This window comes from Corvus moneduloides, chromosome 1 (assembly GCF_009650955.1).
Source record: "Corvus moneduloides isolate bCorMon1 chromosome 1, bCorMon1.pri, whole genome shotgun sequence".
Taxonomy (NCBI): Eukaryota; Metazoa; Chordata; class Aves; order Passeriformes; family Corvidae; genus Corvus; species Corvus moneduloides.
The window spans coordinates 19,100,172-19,122,469 of record NC_045476.1 but is presented as its reverse complement, the minus strand read 5'-3'; the positions used below and the strand labels follow the sequence as shown (position 1 = coordinate 19,122,469).

General features: G+C 39.4%; 1 protein-coding gene across 12 annotated transcripts in view; it reads right to left on the bottom strand.

Annotated features, from left to right (window-relative positions):
* The window catches only part of ABI1 (abl interactor 1), a 78,241-nt gene that overhangs the window by 16,491 nt on the left and 39,452 nt on the right, over positions 1–22,298 (bottom strand). For 8 of the 12 annotated variants that reach the window (XM_032111546.1, XM_032111807.1, XM_032112029.1 and 5 more), the window contains exons 3-5: positions 12,311–12,487; positions 2,167–2,181; positions 1,337–1,437 (exon numbers count right to left, since the gene is read on the bottom strand). In XM_032111546.1, the coding sequence (XP_031967437.1) occupies positions 1,337–1,437; positions 2,167–2,181; positions 12,311–12,487 (293 nt within the window). The remainder of the gene's footprint in view (positions 1–1,336; positions 1,438–2,166; positions 2,182–12,310; positions 12,488–22,298) is intronic. The other 4 variants (XM_032111627.1, XM_032111894.1, XM_032112100.1 and 1 more) reach the window with 1 other exon arrangement.

Sequence of the window (22,298 nt, the reverse complement as noted above, 5' to 3'; positions counted from 1 at the left end):
ATAGAAATCTCTCTTACAAACCCACATTATTCCTCCCCCTCAGCCAACTGCTGCCACTTGTCAAGCTCATCTGGAAATGACATTCAGCTGATTAATCCTTATCAGGCATCAGCTACGGCAACCAAACAGCTCTGGCTTGTTCAGGGGGGAGCATTAGAGAGAGGCAGCTCACCAGTACATCAACACTGCTGTTTGACCAGCAAGCATCCAAGAGGACATGAAAGTGCCTACCTAGGTTCCCTGGGCTGATAAACAACTCTCTCAGCTGGGATAAGAGACAACTGGAATACTGATTTCATGCCCTTGAGCAAGGGGAATTTTCAGAAAACATCTGAGGAAACCTCTAGTTAAATTTCTCTATGGAATATGCAGCAAATACTACCACCAAAGCATCAAATAGGGATTAAAAATCACTAAGTCTTCAACAAAAGGAGTTGCTGCTTCTAAGTTTCCTTGATCATTGCTCCTGATCTTCACCCTGTCTCATTATTCTTCATTTTTCCAGCTTCCTGCCTCTCTGAGACAACATACTTGAAGCCAACACAACCATGCCAGTCAGCTTTACAGTGCCTCAGTCCCCCACAGTATAAAGGGAAGGCTGAGAATGACAAACAGGTAGAAGGTCATTTAGGATGCCTTTTGGAAGATGTTGCACAGTTGGACAGACAAAACCATATGGCACTTGCACTGAGCTTCTTAAGTATTAAATGTTTTGGTCTCTAGCAACAACTACTTGCTGGCACACCAAGATAAGCAGATTTCACTCCCCACAGGTCCACAGCAGCAAAATAGATGCAGGGAACTCTGCTCACAGTGGGACTTGGGAATAGCAAAATCCTTCCTCATTTAAGTATAAAAATAAAAATGCACCAGCCAGCAAGAATCAATGTTGCCACTGTGTTCACAATGCCATAAATTTTACTTAGATAATGCAACAAATACAGCACGAACAGCCACTTCATAGCTCTTCTAATATTGAGAAATGAGTAGACAAGAACTTTACTACTGAAGCCTTTCCCCCACTAAAGTTTAAACTTTAAGATTCTTTTCTGTCACTAGGGATTTCTCCCCAAAAGTCAGGAATAACAATAGCCTCCTCATTTACCCATATCCATATGAAATCCTTCCCCATGAAAAAAAGTTCTTTCAAAAAGTCATCCTGAAAACAAGAGTCAATACAGCTGAAAGGGTTTATACAAAAAATGTTACTGTGATTTTTTGGTTTTTTTGCTAAAGGCAATCAGAATTGCCATCTATCCATGAATTTAAGAAACACCAACACTGGCACAATTAAAAATTTCTATTACACAGGAGGGACCAGGCAGTCCATTCTTACCCCAGAGTTCCCCGGCCTGACATGGGAGGACTTGGTGGTTTTTGTGTAGGCGGATTTGTTCTTGACAAGGTGCCAGTTCTTGCAGGCTGGTTATTTCCATGCTGAAATAAGGGAAAACATGATTTTATTTTTATAACAGAGCAGCTCTATTACTGACAGTTTCTTTTTTTTTTTTTTTAAGTGTAAGAATATGAAGTGAGAATTCCCAGACAGCTGTCAAACAGCAAGTTTTCAGCTACACACGAGACAGACACCAGTAAGTACAAAGAGTCTAAACACAAGCTTAATGTTATTTTCACTATAAATTTACAACAGACATCAGAAAGGTAGGCAACTGACAGGTTCATGCACAAATGTCTTCTATCATTTTTTTCCTTAAAGGGAAGCCGCATTTGTATTCATTGCTATTTGGATGTTAATAATTTAACCCAAACTTTAACACTGACAGTAGAATACAGCCAGCATGGCCCAGAATTTCTCAATTTACCCCTGCTATTTGACTAGCAGAGTCATTCAGGTTGTCTGGGAAGTCTCCTGCAAAAAATGTAAGTGAAGGGAATCAAGGCATCTACTGAATTCAGAGCAAAGCACTATATGTGTTAGAGAAATTAATGTTTCTATGTAAAAATGCGGATGTCAATGTATCACAGATATATTGACACGCTAAATGCTGTAAATGAAAAAAAAAGTATAGCATGTTTAATCTAAATATCCTATGGAAAGCAGAAGAGAGTGTAAGAGAGCGCTAGTTTTCAGTTTTAATGGCTCTGCAGCCTCTACTATCAGTCACATGAGGCACTGTGGGTCAAAGGAGAAATAACACTTCTTACCTTGGCTTTTAGCCACTTAACGTTGGCAAAAAAAGGGGGGGAAAAAGGTAGAAATTAATGGCAGATCCATCACAACTGATAGGACAGGTTAAACTAAAGATAATCACATTTTAAAGAAATCATTTGTGTCTACTGATAATTAGCTCATCCCAGTACAATATGAGAGATTCTGCTGTGTCAGTTATTGAAAATTCTGTGCCTGACAAAGCAACCACAGGAAAAGTACTAGTGTCAAAATTAAGTTTAGCTAAGCTTTGCCAGGTATGTCTGCCAACTTTCTCATGGGCAATAAAGGGTGGAAAAGCCCTCTGCTGACTAGTCAATTCCAAACCCAAATCAGTGCTATTTCAATGGCAAGATGCACTTAAGAATTCATTCACAAAACCACAGTTTCAGCAATATGCACAGAATCGATAGGCCTGTTGCTTTGACACTTAACCTTCCCATGTTTTCAAGAAATCCTAGCTGCTGCATTGAATGGTAAATAAAGAAAAGGGAATTTTCTAGCAGGATGAGCAGCAGTGCCTTTCACCTCTGGTTTATTGATTGAAATCTGATTCAAGGCAGCACAATGCTGGCTGCTCAAAACTGTGTTGGCAGGGATATAATGATTGTTATTCTGAAATTTTAGCTCTTAGAATCAAGTCATTATATGACTCCACTGTATCATTTTAACAGCCTTCGTGATTGCAGAGGAAAAAAAAAAACCAAACAAAAAACTTGGCCTCATGTGGAAAATGTAACATTTCAAATAAACTCAAGCCAAGTTCTTTCCTTTTTGGGGGGAGTGGGACAGGGGGATAGAGACACTCATATTTTTGAAAGGGTTAATATCACCAATAAAAAAAAAAAAAGAAGCAAATACAAACCCCCAAAACAAAATAATCCCAATGCTTTTTTTGAGGTTGTTTGGAATTAAACTGTTACTTCCAGAACGAGCCTTCTAAGGCAGAGCATTTCAAACTGTGGTTTGCATCATCTTCTCCTCCTCCAAGAAACACAAACTAATTTAAAGGCATCCATGAACTCAGTAAAAAAAGTAATTAAAACATGCTATACTGCAAACATGCATTTGAGACTTCTGACAGGGTCTGCAAAACCAATGAAAAGCAGCTAGGGTTTACAAATTGAATGAGGTTGAAAGCCACTGCCCTTAAGTTATTCATATTACAAGAACAGGAACATAAATCCTGTTCCAAAATTCAGATGAAAAAGTTTAACTCTGGTAAATAAATTTGAAGGTCAACCCATTTACTCTGAGCCTGGGCAGAAGTTCATCAGCAGAGTTTACAGGCATTTAAACCACCTCTGTCCCCACATATTTATTTTATGGATAAACAGGCAAGTTCAGTTTCCAAGATGCCAGAGTACTCTCCCAAGTAGTATATTTTTAAAACAGGCCTTTAGTAATGGAATTTGCTTTCTCTTCTCATGGGAATATGTGTCCCTTCCCCTTACTTCACCAGTTGCCAACAGCAATGGCATAATACAAGGAATTTGTTAAAGGAGACCAAAAAATGAAACTCTTGGTTCTGTCCTTCCTCAGCAAACATAGATAGAAACTGTTTTGAAGGCTTAAAAGGAAGGGTGGCATGGTTTCTTATCCAGCCTCTACTACTAAATTTGCCTGCCTCAAAAATATAAAACCAAAAAGCTTCCTTTCTTTCCTTCTTTTATGCAGTGTCACTCAGAATTTATGGCGAGTACTTCCAGCCCCCTCCTAATCCCTGTTACATTGTGCCTCCACTGCAGTGACAGTATGAACATCAACATGTAGCAATAATTCAGTTAATCTCCATCTTATTTCAAACCTTTCTACTGCTAAGTACACTAAACATTTCTCTGAAGTCCGACAGCTCTTGACCTTTATTCTTATCTCTAGCACTACATCGGGTGAGCTTCACCTCTTTTGCTACCAGCTAAACAATATACAGACAGATACACACTCGATTGTTCAGAAGAATTAGAAACTGCTGTCATACTGCTTTCTATATGTAAAAAGGTCTGTAGATGTCGTCTCTGTTGCTGTCAATATAAACAAGGCTCATACAGGCAGGAAAACAGAAGGCCAGAACACAAAATGAGCTGGGATTCACATGGGAGAGTAACTTCTGATCCAAAAGACCTAAGTAAGGGGGGAAAGCAAATGAACCAAAGCAAGATGAACTGTATGGCTATTTAATCATGGTTAACAAGCTAATTAATTAGGAGGAGACTTCTTTTATTTATTGGCTGAGTTTACGAGGTCAACATTGCTGCATTTCTTGCTCTGAAAACCAAATGTGATGCTTTCTAAGCAATTTTAAAAACCTGCTTGGAATTGAGAACACTTTATGCAGCAGAGTCTAGACTCAGTGTGATTTGAAGAAGAAGGTGAAAAAAGACAGCAGAAAACCAAAAAGACTAGCAGGTATGTGCTTAATGTATGTGCAAACATCTCTCTACAAATGCCTCTAGGCCAGCCAGCCTGCTGGCAGAACATGACTGTCACTGCCTGCCTAATCCATACCCAGAAGGTCAGAGCCAGGAAGGAGGGAACTGCAGGGCATGAGGAGGAGAAATGGTAGCATGCATACGGTTCACAGCTTGAAGAGGGAAGAGACTGTTCTGAGAGGGTGTAAAATAAGAGACAGGACATGCAAAAGGAAAAAAGCTTAGTCAAATGAAGAGCATCACTAAGATCTCCTGCAGAAGCTGTGAGGAGCATGATTCCCTTCTCCTCCTGCTCCTTGTATTATTGCACACACAGGAGACAGCTTTCAGCCTGATACCAGCATCCTGGATGACACACATCAGAACAAAAACAGTCTGTAGACACAAGCTGGGAATGCTTGTTATGCTGAGGGTGAGAACCAGACAGACCAGGACGTTCCCAGAAAGGAAACAGGGTAGGCAGCAGTATTGGTTGGGGTTTCTTGCAATGATATAGCAGATCATGTTTTAAAGAAGCAAGCCGAACAATCTTGCCTTTCCAGGGAAAGCCCAACAAGCATATGGCAGTCCTGGGCAAAGTTTTAAGGGTTGTCACAAAACTAAGAGAAGGAAACCACAGTCTCGGGTTTGAGAAATAAAAGTAAATGCTGCTGCATTTCCAAAATGTCACAGCTAGGGCAGTGACACATCCACAGGGCTTGTACAGCATGGGAGAGCAGACTGGCCTAGGACTGAGCGCCAGCAGTGGGCTGGAAAGGAGCAAAGCAAATAAGGTAACGGGCAGAACAGGTGCTTGCAACAGCCATGCAAGGCATTTATTAAAGCCCGAATTGAGGCTGCTCCTGTACCTGATGCCAGGAATTCAGAGTGATGCCTTAGCTTTTAACTTTTATAGTTTTCAAATTCTGTACTTCTTGGTGTGTGACTCTGAGGTTTCTTGTAGCCTGTTAATTTCTGCTCTCTCATGCTAGGTAGACATAACAAAGCCTCTCCGGGCCTGCTCTTCAAGGACACCAAGACTGTCCTAGGCCACAAGTGTAAACCAAAGAGCTGCTATGGGGGGGGGGCAAGCTGAGGGGAAAACTGAAGCGTTAATTGGAGAATTAACCCTGATATGCAAATGAACCAAACCTATAAAAGAGTTAAGAACTCGTGACTTGGTGTCCATCTTGGGGCCCATTTTTGAGAATAGCCTCTGGCTCCCCAGGGTGTACCTTTGAAGGCCTTTCAAATAAATACCTACTTTTATTCCCTTACTCCTGTCTAGCTCTGTTTCTGGGAGGCCTCTTAAGGCATCAAGAGGACCTGGATTTTAGAACTTCAGCTGTTGGTTTGGAAGGACAAACAATGACTGCCAGTACCAAGAGACTTATTTGCTTAAGGCAACTCTTTTGGCAGTTCCAGCATACTCAGCTCTGGTAGTCTAAAGAGTACAAAAACACCTGCTGCCAAAGGCAGTACTGCAGGTTGCTGTAACTGAAGTCAAAGGGACAAGACCAAGGATGGCATGAAAAGGAAGGGTGTGAGGAAATCAGAAGTACCTACTGATAGCCAAAGGATGTCCAGACATTGAGGGACTCTGCTGGCTGGCCTCAGGAGCCAGCTATCTAACTGTTTTTAGTAGTTTTCATGCCAAGTAACAAGTCATGGGGGAACATGAGTCATGATTCAGGGAACTATAAAGCTATCATTTGAGCTATAAACTGTGTTTGGAAAACCAGGGGTAGGAATGGCTGCAAATAACTCATTTATGTGAGCAAATTTATCTGTGAGCACACAAAAGACCACCTGCACACAGAAGCAAAATTCTTATCACACTGATATTCAGCAAGTTTCTCCTGCATATTTCAGCTACGAACTCTCCAATTCCAGAGTGCAGAAACTTCAGATCTCTATACAGGCTGGTTGTACTTTCCCTGCTGTATTCACTCATTATTTCTCCGACTCCTGAATTTAAAGAGTCAATTTCACTCTATTTTCTGCCATATCTAGGATGACAGAAAGAGGTCATTAAAGACCACCCAATATAAGGGCTCTTCAATAGAAACAAGGTGTTAAAACATGTGCCAGTCTGATCTCCGTTAATAGTAAGTATCTGGCAAACTTGGAACTTTTATACATAGGGTCTCTAAAAACAATAATCAGCCTAAGATCTGTTAGCTTTGACCAGTAAGCACGGTCATCAACCACAATGGAAAAAACCCCACATGGTTGCTCTTGACTCTTTAGTCAACCTCCCTTTTACTTAAAAAGGTACTTCCTTTATTAGTCATGGGAGAATGTCCCTACAGAAAGGTAGCTGACCATAAGACCTTTTGAAATGCTATTCTGTGCGTGCAGCTAGGCAATTTTGTACAAGACTGCCTTCTGTCTCATCAATGGGGCAGTTCTGAAATACCACAAGGTGACACAGTCAGAGCAAGAAAAGCAGAAGCTGGAAAGGTGCTGGTCCATGAAGGCATGGGATGCCTGAGGAACGATACAGTAAAGCACCAAGCCTAGAACATGGTTTCCTTACAGAAATCAAGATATGGAGCTTGGTAGAATACATAATCAAAGATGTTGTTCAGCAGGCAGACTGTATGTGGGTGTCAGACACTCAGGGTAACACTTCTGCCACACTAGTTTTGTGAGGTTTTAAAGAAATGATTCCTGTGTCTCAATTTTCTTACCACAATGGGTCACAAGTTTTTATTTGTTCTTCATTTCCTTATAGTCTATAGTAAAGCAGATTATTTTGAGGAAATTAAGTTTTCAAATTAATACTTCTTTAAAAATTGAACATATGTAGGTACGTCTCTCTTCAGGGAAATTTAACCTCCTCTACTAATATTTGTAACCTAGTCACTAGTCTTCTGTTAACAGCAACCAGATGTAGTTTGTCAGTATTGCTTCTCTCCTTTCTTTTGTTTTATTTTAACTTTCCAATTAGAAAGCATTAGCATACAAAAACTTGTTGTGGATGATAGAAAACTTAACATTGTCCTCTCAGCACTCAGTCTTGTTAAGAGAAAGATACCTAGATTACTGCTTTTAAATAGTTCAAGATTTTTCAGTTGAGTTGGTGACTTTGAATCTAACTACAATAAAGTAAGGCTAGCATAAAAAAAATCAGAAAATAAAGAGACCTCAATGTTTTGTGTTTCCTTTGCAAGCTGAAAGGCTTGAAACCTACATTACATCAGATGACATTAGGCACACTTCTGAATTTCCAGTAGCAAGTGTCCTATGGAAAGCGCACTGTGTTAACACTCATAACAGAGTCATTGGAGTTGGCAACAGGAAGTTCCTTTTTCCCTCAGAGAAGCATTCTTTACCCTACAGCAATATTTACTGTTTGGCCATGACCCCAGAGGGATGATGTGACATTAATGAAATTGGCAACACGACATCCTTTGAAGCGTGAATATCTGACAGAGGCTGGTAAGGGGACAAAGGCAGGAGCAGCTCCAGTTCAGGATCTCTATCTCACTTAGGTTTTATTAGAGCGAATTATTTAAAATTTAGTATTCCCGTGGTTACACAAACAGTCTTATCCTAAAGGGTAAGTAGGCACAATTAGGTAGCCTTTCACCCTCACATCAGCATCTCATCTGCATTTTCCATTTTGCACTGACACAGATATAAGCATAAGGACTGCAGACAAGTAGGACATGCTGAGAAGCACAAGGGTAAGAGCAAGACTCCCTTCTCTAAGCTTAGCGTTTGTCAAGTTCTGGCCCAATCCCTAATTTAAGGGAGCCTTCCAACTTCTATTTCCTTATGAAAGATTTCTGAGTGCTTAACTCCTGTTTAACTTTCTGGGCTCAAAAGCTTCTTACAGCTTTCATGTGCTGAAATGCAAATTTTTTATGGTGACAAAATTACAATCTTTTTCCTTAAAATAAAACTGAAAAGTGATCAATCTTCATATACAATTCAAGTTTGGTTTTGAAGAACTACTAGTTCCATAAAATAAACTTGATCCAATTAGAGCTATTAGGCATTTCAATTAGGCATGTATTCAACATTTTATCTGCCTTTACCATAAGGCATCATCACTGTAATTTCCTACTTAGCTGCCATTTTACAAATTGCTGCAATTCCACCTGCCTTCTATTCAAAAAGAAGATTATTATAAATTCAAAGGCCAATATGAATTTGGCTTTTAAGGGCAAATTTAAGGTTTTTAAGGCAGCTTCCAAGCTTCCTCCTTCTCCCTGCTCTTAAACTGAGGATTTTCTGTATGAGTAATTGTGTTTGACCTATTTATTTGCTGGCACAGTATTTTTTTTTTTTATTTCCTTTCACAAGAAAAGGAGAAGAGGAAGAAGGAAATGTTAAAGTAGCTGCTGCCTAATAATTTCAAACCAAGCTCTACACAGGAAGGTAGATAACAACAGTTACTCTTGTTTACAAAGAATTACTTTACCTACATCCCCCTATGCCCAGAGGGTAACAGCTGAGCAACCACTTCACAGACCAGCAAAAATGCTTCCCTGTGTGTTTCTTGGAGCAATCAACACATATTTGTGTTGCAAAGGAAAGCCTTCTTGCTAGGAAACCAACTTTAAAAGCCCTCCTGATTTTGACTGATGCTAGCCTTGGCTTCATAGGGACATATATTAAAAAAAGCAATTTTTGGAGACATTGTCTGTATCTGTACCTGCAAAGGGAAGGGGCAGGGAGTGCCGCAGTTGGGGCACTTTGAGGCTGCCATGGAGGTTTCAGGCTGAAGGAGAAAGTCCCTCTGTGATCCTAGGATGCTCTACAAAAGCTTTCCAACCAAGAACATGCGGAGGAGGAAACAGCACTGCCTTCCAAGGAAGTGTCTCCCATCAGTCAGGAAACCTGCTACAGAGAGCAGCTGCTTACCCATCACTGCCACCTCCACCCTCACCTGCCCCCACAGAAATTGCTGCATGCGTGAGACAGAGGGAGGCATGCAGAGCCCTTCTCCATGCCCCAAGCACATGCATCTGCTTTTGCATCCTTTCTACATAGCCACGACAAGCAAAGACAAACAAAGAAAATGAGCTGTGAGTATACACAGGAGGTGGTTTATGCATTTGCTCAGATGGAAGATACATGGTGAAGACAGCATTTACCCTGAGGATTATATACCTCCCTAATTTTGTTATTTAGCTCTGTCAGACATTATTTTTAACTACACTTTTCATATGAAACAATTCAGGATCACCCCATAAAATATACTGCATATTTAAACAACAATTTTTCCTAGGATTAATATTTAAATAAATAAAAGTAGAAACAGGGTATAATCCAGTCTGTATCTTTGATTTCTCCTCACTGTATTTTTCCTTTACGTTTCTTTATCAAATCCTACACCAGAACCAAGTCCCATTAACAGCAATAAATTGCCATCTACAGATTTTAAAGTGTTGTATAATTTTTATTTAATACTTGAATGCCAATGTATTATGTTGAACTGTATTTTACCGACACTTGCTACAGCAGAAAACATTCAAGGATCTGCAAGTTAGTCAAACTGACAATTGTTCTAAGCAGACCTCAAACTTACTTTTCTCTAGAAAAACATGGTTTCTAAGGCCTTATTGGACATGTTGCTGTCCAACTTAGGGTGAAATCTTTGCTCAAGAAAATAAGACTTAACAGAGACTGAAGCATCTTCTAAGACCACTCTGGACAAGACAAAATTTGTCATTCAGTTTATTGTATGCTCTCCCCTCACTGTAGATTCAAGAGGTAACTCAGATTCTCAGCATCATCTTTCATTTGTGCTGACTTCCAACAGGACATGATCCAGCTTCTTAAGTTGTTTTGGCTTGACTTTCTTATGACACCACTACCTACATCTAGGTGACTAAGTAAGCTACTTCCTTCAGAGCCTTGATCTGTCTCACACTCTTGGAACCCAGGTAATACAATGGCCAAAACATTTAATTGTGTCATTCACTAACTCAGCACACTCTTTTCAATAGTGTCTCTAATGCATGGCAGCCACCTTGAACTACGTACCTGAGGTCTGGCTGGCAGTTTATTTCATTTGTATAACAAGTCTACATAAAAATACCAACTGTTTCATGCCTTTCACAGCTGTAAAACAGACTTAGGCAAGTCACTCAAAAAAACAATATCAAGATATAATTTGCACCTGTCTTGTAATTGAGTTGGTAATTTGGTTGTTACTAGAGGCTTTTTTACCTCTGAAAAGACCAAGCTTTTAGTATAGAATAAACCACTAACATTCAAAAAAAAACTTTACTAAAACCATTCCATAAGAACTGCCTAGAAATGGGTAAACAGCACCTCATTTCCACCCACTAAAAAAAGAGGGTCACATGAATAAAGACACCAGTACACCCAAAAGCCAACAGTGATATTGGCAAATGCAACAGCTAAGTCTTAATAATCTCAGCCTTCATGGATCAAACAACCTGTTTTGAGTCTGCACAATGTGAGTAGTTCGGCAAAGCATCAATTTCAGAGACTAACAGTAAATATTCTACTTTTAAAGTCTTCTACAGCACTTGATCCCTGGAGCACTTAAATGCAGAAACCACGAACCTGACATCGAATTCCTGTACTCTTTATTCATAGAACATTCTCCTCAAATGCAGGCTATACTAAAAAAATCATCCATTTCTCTGACTCCAGTGTTTCTATTTTATAGCAATTCAGAACATGTCTGTCAGGATTCTACACAAGACTGTTATTCATCGAGACTGGCTCAATTTATTAGTGTAAAACAATCCTAAGAGTTACAGGTTTAATCCTCAGGTTTAATACAGGTTCACCTACAAACAAAACAAAAAAACCATGTAGTCTAAAGTCACTACACTAATTTATAGTCTAGAGCTGTCATGGTATAGAACTGCTTTCTAACTTGTACTGGAATTAGACTCCTGTGGGCATTTGGAGGGCTACTACGAAGCAGGAGGTACCCTGGTACTCTATTGTGCCAAGTCATTCTGAAAGATCTGTCCCTTGATCTCAGCAATTCAAAGGGCACAGGATGGGCTGATACAGCTGCACAACTGACTGACCAGAGCACATCAAGCTCTAGAGGTTACACAGGTTTTGAATAAAGGCCATCCAAGAGAAGATTGCTGCAAACTGAATGTACCTGAAACGCCTGGTCTAGAGGGATACAAAGGTATTTTTTATAAAAAGATGACCAGAGAGCAAATGGTGTTATATTAATTCACTCTAACTATGACCATTTCAAGAGAGGTAGGCAGTAGTTTATCAAGGCTTTTATTTAGAGAAAAGGAAAGTTAGGCTGTCCAATGGGAGTAAGACATCAAATGGCACTGAGATTTAAATGCAAACCACCAAAAAACCCCACCCGCACCAGCCAATTTCCCTGTAAGAGATGACTTCCTTTATTTTTTTAGTTACTGAGAAAAATTGAGTGGCAGTGACAACTTAATCTAGAGGAGGAAGTAGTGATAATTTTAAAAGTCAGTCATAGCTTTTTTTGACAAGTCATTAGCCTAAGATCATGAGCCATTATTTCCTGACTGTGACTATCACTGACAGTCATAAGGTTATGGCAAACACTGCTCAAAAAACCCTCACTGTAAAACAATCCATTTTGTTATCGAAATGTTTATATGTGGGAGCATATCACACCCATAATCCTTCCTATCATAAAGGAACTAAACATTCTATTATCAGTAACATTCTGCCCCAACCCTATCTCCTGGTCTGTGTTATGTGGAGTCCTCAAGTGTCCAGGAGTTCTTACCTTTACGCCATGGCCAACATCATCCAGCACCGTGTAGTCTATAGGTTTTCGAATATACCTTACAGGACGTTCCATGTTCGCTGGTGCTATAATTTTGTGAGTTCTTGATGTGTTCTTATTGGTCGTCAAAATGCCTATCTCTCTGCGAGCGACCTTTTCTTTATGGATGTCCACAGTCTAGATTAAAAACAAGAAAGTATGGGTTTCTTTAGGCATTTGCTATTTTCTTTACAGAGCTAGCTACATGTTTAGGCTTCACTGTTAGACAAAGAGTCTGAACTGAGTTAATGCTGCTGGAAGGATGCCAGTTTATTGATGAAATTAGTTTAATCTACACGAACCTTGTTAGAAAATTACACCTTAATGAAATAACCAATATTAATAATAAAATTACAATTATACGTTACTGCTTCGACACTCCAAAGACACTATGCAGATACAGTCCTTGCAGATTAACCCTCAGCGTTCTTATGACTGACACTGGTAATAAATTACTCCAACTCCACAGCTGGGAAACCAGGACAGACAAGCTAAGCAATTTGCCCAGAGCCCCAGAGGGGGACTAAGCTTGGGAAGTCTGCGTGGTAATTTCTTTCAGCAAAGCCATCAGTGCATATCAGAGTGAGAGTCTGCACAGGGAGGGACTAATTTCAGCACTGGGGCTAGTTTCAGTCATACTGTTTATAGCAGCTTTACTGAAAGAATAAAACAAAGCTTTAAAGATGCAAGTAAAGGAATATAAAATACGCTGCATTTTATTTTAAAAAATTTTAAAAAAAGAAAAAGAGACAAAGATCAGTCCAGCAGTCTGTGAAAAATCACACTAAGCTTCACATAACCGACACATTCTTCTACATGCAATGTAACCACTGCTTAAACCCTAGCTGAAGGAGAACAAGTGCAAATCAAGCACTGGATGCCATAGGAAGTCCCATTTCTAGGAAGCCTATTTCAAGATTCAGGGATTGAATGTACTAGTTTAAGTACCTACTAGAATCTCAGGATCTCATTGAAGGAGATGGTATCCGACAACAAAACCCACCCCTTTGAGCAAAACCTATCAAGCTACCACTTTATCCACTGAGGAAAATAAATCTTAGTCTATAAGCATCAATTCCTCCTAGAAAGCCTGTCACAGGGAAAAAAAAACATTGACGGTTCAGGAAGAAGAAAAATCCTTGTCATCCTAAATACTGCCTCATTTAGGTACATCTCTAGAAATGGTTTAATCTAAAATGAATGTTGTGATGTGCAAGGTTTTGTTTAGTGAAGCAAAGTCAAAGATGAAGCACAAAATTAGTTGATATTTCTACTTCTATATGAGGCAAGATGAAAAAAGCAAGATTAATATCCAGGAAATGAACATTTCTAGGAAAGCCAGCATTTAGCATTCACTGTGAAATGTCTTCAGCTGACCTGTTTTTTTCATTAATTGGTGCACATGCTCAAATAATCTTAAATTCTCCTGACTACAAAAAGACATAAACCCTTCCTTAACAGTTTTGATAGACGACATTGCAGATTACAAGCAGGAATACAGGTAGAGAAGCACTTAAAAGCAGTGATACCAAGCAAGCTTGTTTTCAAAGCTAAATAACAGACTATTTGTAACACTGCAAAAGGTTCTTTTACTTTGGAAGCACACAGAATCTTAATAGAAATAAGAATTGTAATTTTCCAAAGCAATGCAAGACATGGAATGTGTATGTCTGCATTAGCTTATCTGGAATAAATTCATTCACTGTCCCAATAAAACTTTGGAACAAGCTTTATTGTTCTAAATGCTCACACTGAAAAATCCCTGAGTCAGGAATTTAAAAAATGCCTTTCCAAATGAGACAATGCTATATACATCAAGTATTTACCACTACATCAGTATCAGATATCACCCACTGCACCCACATTTTCTCTTGCAGCCCATTTCACAGGTGATAGAATGAAGACTAAAGAATCAGACTAGCCAAATTTTTTTTCAAATGCAGCTATTATTTGTTCTTTTCCTTTTAGAGACTAAAACACACATATCAGTTCTGCCTTTTTGTTGTTTTCTTGATCTTGCTGAAAGAATTATATGAGTGCTGTGCTACATGTTCATCTCTTCCAATTTTTCTGCACAACCTGAACCTTTCTGTTCAATTATAACAGCAGGTCTTAAACTGTCTTACAAAACTCTTTAATAATAAGCAACTCTTCATATTTTGTAATACATGAGCACTGCATAGGGGAGAAGAAGAAGCAACTTTGAAGTCCACTGAATAACATAGCAGTTCAGGAGGCTGACAACATCAATTTAAAAAACATACAACAGTGTTTCAAAATAGGGGTTTTTAAAATACAGCCATGTCCCTTGAAATAAATCCATGCTAGTTCTAGTTCATCCTCACAAACCAAATCTGTTGTTACTAATAAATTCTTTTTTTCTTCAGTGGATGGACAAAGATGCATCTTTATACTAAGAGTTCTCTTAACATTGATAGCAAAAGAAAAAAGATAAAACAAAGCCCTTCAGAATACAAAAAGATGCATCTTTTTCTAGCAGGTAGTCCATGAAACTGACTTTTCCTCCCTGCAATGGACAATGAAAATTCCATAAGTTACTGGAACAGAGGATAAGAAATTCCAGGAACAGATGCTGTACTATACATGCTTTGGAAACTGACATAAGTAACATTGCCAACAAATTGTTGTTAATGAAAAACCTCTTAGAACACGAAAAGCCCATATATTAATTTTATCAGACAATTTATCCAAAAAGCATTGCGCAGTGATTTGTAAAGTCTTTGCATGAATTTCAGTAAGGCAAAGAAAGCCAAAAGAAGAGTATCTGTACCATAGTGCAGGGCCAGCAACAGAGCACATTATGTAAATCCTGAAAGGCATTCAGACATGCCCATGCAAGAGACTGATTTGCTGTTCAAAGTAAACGAGACTTCAACTCCTACCACATCTGGTGCACTGGAAAAGCAAGGCAGGGTTTTACCCCTATGCAAAGCAACGGCTCACAGCATATGCTTTGCCCACAGCTACAGGGTGATTGTCAGAGCTACTAGCCAGCATCTTACTTCTTCAAGAATTTACTGGGGTTTTTTAGATCTGCACATTATTAAGTCTTATGTGAACATCATGCAAAACGAAACACACAACAATTGGTCATTCTTCTATTTTCATTTATATTTGCCTGATGTTCATCTGGAAGTTTATTGTTTAGTCATAGACAATGCTTTTCACTTTCAAAAGATGAAACATTCAATACACAAGCAATTTTTAGTAGGACAGCAAAGCTTTCCAGCCAGTCTACAGTTAATTTCCAAGAAAGACAAACCACATATACCAGGTAACAGCCAAAACAGACCATTCTCAAAGCTCTGGTCACACTTGACATCTGTAGCCACGAGTGTTTGTTCTGATATGGCAGCAAGACAGCTAAACAGTAGTTGGTTTGTGGTTTCATGCACAAAACCTACTTTTAGATATCAAAGATGGAGAGGAGCAAAGTATGGCTAGCTGGCACGGGTTAGCACAGGTTAACAAGCACTTGCAAGCAGTCAGACCAGCTTCAGGTATCTCTGGCCTATGCTGAAACAAATACATAACATAATTTAAAATTTGGGAAACAGGGCAGGGATTTTCACTCCTAGACAACATAATCCAGTGAGACAAAGCCCAGCTTTATACTGTTTTGGAGAAGAGGGAAAAGACAGTCCTTCCAAAAGCACAATGTGCTTCCTTTGGGAAGCAAATTTAAATGACCTCGTCAAACAAACCCCTTTGCAATTACAACTGAGTGCCAGGGACTATGCCAGCTAATCCAGAAGCTTCGAGGTTGAAGGAACTGTTAATTATTAGCTGTCTCCACTATCTGTCTTCTTCAAACCATATTAAAAAAACAAACCAACAATCAGTTGAGCAACAGGATGTAGAGTTAAAATTTAACTATTTGCTTCCTTAGAAGCAGCCTCAAGGCCAAGGGAAGCACAGCAATGATACAGCAAATAGTTGTTCTTTTATTATCCTGTGCTGCAGATACCACTCTACCCATGTGCTAGAGTGTGCTAGCCCAGAACAAAATTTACAACAAATAGAGACTGAAATATCTCTGGCCAAGCTAATATTAGGATATCTAAACATTTTAATAAAGCTCACACAGACAGGGGTATTACAATAAAAAAGGAAAAAGAGGAACAATTCAAAGCTCTATAGTCTTTTTACTCCTGAACCACTGCAACTCAAATTTATGAGCCAGATACTTGCACAGCTACCACTTCTCTCACTAAATGCATACCCAGCTGTGAAAGAGCAGAGAATAAAAAGAATAACCTCAATCAAATCAACTCCACTAACTAGGCACCATCAACTTCAGGCTGTCCTGAAGGACAGGACAACTCATTACAGTAACACCACAAATTTACACCAAGCAAATACCCTTTAGATTTGTGTTAAATTAACTGATATTGCAGAAGTGCTGCGCAGGAAAACTCCACTTCTGGTTTCCTACTTTGCTCCTCCCCAGTTCCTCAGGAATGAAGCTGTAACAGCACACACTCACCTGACAGAGGGGACAGGAGAAGCACTGTGTGGTGCTCCATAGCTATCTTTCCAGCAACCTGGAAAAAGCTGCCGGGCTTTCAGGAAGAGCGAATGCTAGGAGACAGAACAGCTTCCTAGCTCTCAACTGTGAAAATGGTGGCTATCAGGTAAAACTCCCCAAAAGAGAGTCTAAGATACAGGGTAGAAAGTAACAAGTTAAAGAATAAAACAGACAAAAAAAGCCCACTCCAAAACAAATAAACAAACATACACCACCAAAAAACCCCCACTCAGCAAACTCCCTCCTCCCCATCCCCCCCCCCCCAAAAAAAAAACCCCAAAACTCAAACCACTACATGAGTTTAATGAAGAGCAAAAAGTCACTTCACAGGCATTTCCTTGATCTTAAAAAATCTAACACTGAAACACGTAAGACCAAAAAAAAAATCCGAAGATTACACCACCACTTTTAATGACAGCTTTTCAGGCCGTTTCATGCAATGTTTTTAAGAACTTTCACGTCATACAAACAAATGCCCTATGCCACACAGAGCTGCAAGCCAGTAACTTTTCAATTTGTCCTTAAATTCACTCAGATAAGAAGGAATATAAGATCACAATCCACAGGCTTCCTTAACATCCCAATTTCTCTAAAGCAAGGAGACAAGGAAGACCAAGCAGCTTATTATTGGCAACAGTTTTCTGCAGTTTTGACATTGTTTCCCTTTTTTGCTTTTTCAGTTTGTGGTTAAATATAGGGTTGGGTCTCTTACTAACACTTTATTTCAGGCAAGTAGAGCCCTGATTACAGGGCATCAGTGCTGTACATACCTAAATGTCAGCAGAATAGATTACAATTACTTTATACAAACAAAACCCAGACATAAGACGTATCAGTCATGCAAGCAGCATGACCCACTACCGCTTCCCACCCCCATCTTCCTTCTGCACTTGCTGTAATTACATATCCTGGGCCTCAGCAACCTGTTCTGCACAAACTTGGTGCTGTACTTCCCCAAAGGAATCTGCTCCACACCTGAAGTCCTGTGTGCACTTTGGGGCACCTCAATGCAAGAAGGACAAACTATCAGAGCATGTCCAGAGGTGGGTGACCAAGATGGTGAAAGGTTTCAAGGGAAAGCCATACAAGTGGCTTTGTTTCTTCAGCCTGGAAAAGTGAAGGTTAAGGGGTACCCTCATCACAGCCGACAACTTCTTCATGGGGGGCAGTGCACAGGGAAGGCGCTGACCTCTCTTCTGGTGAGCAGCAATAGGATATGAGGAAATGGAATGAAGCCATGTCAGGGGAAGTTCAGACTGGACATTAGGAAAATGTTCTTCACAGAGAGTGGATGGTCAATGGAACAGGCTTTCCAGGGAAGTGGTCAGGGTCTCAACCCAGTCAGAGCTCAAGCAGCATCTCGATGACACTAAGTCATATGGTCGAGCTTTAGGGAGTTGGACTCGATGATCCTTATTGGTCCCTTCTAACTTTAAATGATTTTATGATAAACACTGCATTATTAAATTCCAAGTTAATGGAAAGAACAGTATTTCATCCATTCTATACCTGAACAGTGAGATCCTCTTAACCAAAGGACACTGCTGGCAGTGTAAGATAGAAGAATTGCTTAGGAAAAAAAACCCCTAAGACCTCTAGTCAGAGACAAGTCAATTGGAACACTAGATTTGACGTATCACATCACAGCAATTCATCAAATATAGAACCTTCTTTCAACAGAAACTGCTCCTGATGTGACACAAAACACTGGGCAAAGGCACAGGTTTCAGACTGAATCTCGTCAATATAACCATGCAATGCATGGGACAATGAGGGAGGCAGAGGAAGTTTAGTTTCCTTCCTCGACCTGTGGTACAACTGTCTGGATTCCAAGTTTACTTCTTCACATTTCAATATGAAAGGTAGTATCTGTTCTACTGCTCACAAAAAAATCAGTTGCAGCTTCAGATTTAATTGGTCATACATGGCAGTAAAATATATATATAGTTAAATGTTAAAAACTTTATAACATAAACAAATATTTTGTGCTACAAGTTCACCACCCAGACTATAAAGTGTAGTGTTAATCAAAGGAAATGTAACTTTAGAAACAAACACTAAGGTGCTTTTGGCATCCCTTAATAAATAAAAACAACCCAAACCTTCACTCTTTGCAATAAACCCAGCTTTAATATGAAACCCTTACTGTCATTCTCCAAAACAATGGATTTCATTGTCTTGCTATATATACAGTAAGCCTCCCTGAAATGAAAATAAACTGGTGAGACTAATATCAACCTGTTCTCTTTTAGAAATACAAATTCATTCCACTGCTACTTCCAGAAACAAAGCATATTTACTAAGACCTTTTAAATAAATGAGTTGTGGTTGAGTAACAGAGCTGAAGAGACCTGGACAATGCACATTGCACAGGCCACCTGCAAAGAAGTCAGTGTGACCTACAAAAAGAACAATGAATTCCCCAGCTTTAATTAGCTCGGTCAGACAGCTAACTTCTTCAGTGGAAGCACCATTTAATGCTGTTATTTTGTAAAGAAAGTTCAACACAGGGAAATGTGAATATATTTAAACTGCAAATAAATATTCTACAGAAAAGATCAATTATAGGTTCAAGGCACATCAGACATGAAAAACACAAGTGAGTAGTTTGGGGTTTTATGACATCATGGACAATCAGACGTCTACACAATGTTACAAATTACATATTTTACTAACTCTTGATGGAAGTGCTAGTAACTCGAGTACTTGACTTGAAACTATCACATATATTACATATTGTCTGATTGCCACCAAGATACTGTTCAAGAAACTCAAGAAATTTACCTACAGAAAAAAAATAGTTTACTTCCATCTCTAGTCCAGGAGAGTCCAAGCACTAAGCAGGTCTGGCCTCATAGGCCTGGCCTCAGGGGAGACACAGAGAGCAGAGCATCAGCGCAACTGGCATCGGTGACCCTTGTTTATCACTGTGCACACACATTTATTCCATGGGGATCTCCTCCAAAGTATGAGGCTGTACTGGTGTTGGGAATCATAACTGTCAATTCCATAGAGTAGAAACTGTTTGAATACGCCAGCTGTGACCATACCAACTCTGGCCAGTTTGGTTGAGCATTTGCCTCTTCCCAGTTCTTCAGCACAGACATCTGGTTCAGTTAAGCAACGTATGAGAAGCATATAAAAAAGCTGAAAGAAACTTCCACTGAAGTACTGCCCTATTATCAGGGACTGGTGGAGTCAATCCTGTCTCTAAGGTAGAAGACTGATGCAATCTTTTATCACGCCCAGTTAGCCATCAATTGTGTGAAATTCAAGTCCCTAGTTAGCTTTGAACGAATTTCATAAGAAGGTACCATACTAGAAGCTTTCTATTGGTTATCTTTCACAATAAAAAAGGGAAAGGCCTTTCTTACTATGCCCCTCTTCAAGAGATGATTTCAAGACATTTTCAGCCTCTTGGACAGTAACCAGAATCAAGTCTGCTAAAGCACAGTCAATTTATCAGTCAATCCACAGAAGAAACCCAGTACTAGCAACAAGGAACAGTTACTAGAGGAAAAGAAAAAGGGAGATGTCTTTTTTCAGTTCCCCAAATTCCTTTAAGAATATAAGGATTTCAAGACACTTTTATTTCACATAAACAATCCTTCAATCCAATTTTCCCTAAGGCTAATAGCTGACCGAATACCACTGTCTAAAGTCATTTGAGAATCCTCAGAATATCCTGCCATGCCTTTTGAACCTGCAACATGAAAATAAGGTTTCCTATCACTCTGAAGCATTTGGACATTCGAGTTTCACCTTGTGTGTTTGCTCTGTATGTGATGCTGGCAATGTAGGAGGCAACTGAAATATGTTTAAGAGTTGTATTTCCAGAGCTGGAAACCCAGCAATGTTTTCTGGTAGATTTATAGATAGAAGTTTCTAACACATTCTCTTCAGTATACAGACAAGTGACAATAGTAGGACAGGCTCTCCAGAACGCTTCATCTTCCCAAGTCCTGGTAAATCCAGGCCTCTTAAGGTAAAAGGCTAGAGGAGCCAGATAAGCCATATCTCATGTAATCTGTCACCTTCCTTTTCCTGCACAGAGGGCTCACATTCAGGAGCTTTTACAGATTAACACAATGAACTAAGGCCATCAACACAGATACATACAGCAGCTTTCACAGTCCATATAAAATGTTTGTCACCAGAAGAGGGGGGGAAGGCACTAGGGAGATCAAAAGAAAAATAATGAGACAAGTACTAAGTCCCACTTTCAGAAGCAACTCATATGTAAATGTACACTTACAAAATACATTTCTATGCATAAAATGTAAATATATATTAAAAATAAAATCATAATGCTACCAATGCATTTTACTAATATCATCCAATGGAGAGGAGGGTTTAAAAAGTGTTGATTGTGGGCCTTATTTTGACAGTTTATCACTGTTTCTTCAATTATGTCTGAACACAGATTATATGTCAGTTTAATCCTATGGAGCTAGCCCCTGATTTAGAATTTAAATCTATCTTTATATACACTAGCAGTTTTTCTCAGATTCTCCTAGCAATTGCCATCAGCGTAAAGCAAACCACATTTCAGCAATGTTCACATAGAGGTTTTTTTTTTTCCTGGGATATCAGGACAGTTGGAGGGGATAAATGGTCAGGGAATGAAGTATACCATAGACATCCCATTTACTCAGAACTGTTTGCTTCCTGTATGTTTTTAGAATTCAGAAGCACAGAATGTAAAACCATAATGCACACAGTTTCACAGCAAGTTTAAGCTGTATTCATTTCAAGACATACTTAACAAAAAAAATTATTCCTGACTGACAGAACATGTGCTTGCAAGTGTTTATAAAAGAAAAAAGCCTCATTAAAATCAAGAAACTGAAAACAAAAGCTAGAGAAATAGGCTTAAAGATTACTAGCCATAGACAAATAGCCTCACCTTTAACCTTTCTTCCAAAGGGAAGACTAGGATTCACTAAGAATTGGACCCCAACTGGACCCCAATTTCCAAAACACAACTTGTGGAGTGACACATACACCTACACAATTGCACAGGAAAAAGAGAGGCCTGCTCAGCTAAAGGATTATTTCTATAGATGCTTTTCAGAGTACCCTATTGTCAAATCTAGTCACGCATTCTGCTGGAGAAGCTGAGCAGAAAGGGGACACGAGGCAAGGACAGACCAGAGGGGCTGGGAGCGGGTACATGACATTCTAGGACAAGAATCAGAGCAAAGAAACCAGCCCACTCGTCCAAGAGCCAGACTTGGGTTCATGCCTGATTTTTCCTTCCTGGTGCCAAGTGGAAATGGGAGGATTGCTATGGAGGATTCATATTCATCCCTCAGACAGCACTGGAGGAAAGAAGCTTCTCACATTATTCTCTTAAATGGCTCCTTCAAGCACTTTCATGCAAGAGGCTGATCAGACAAA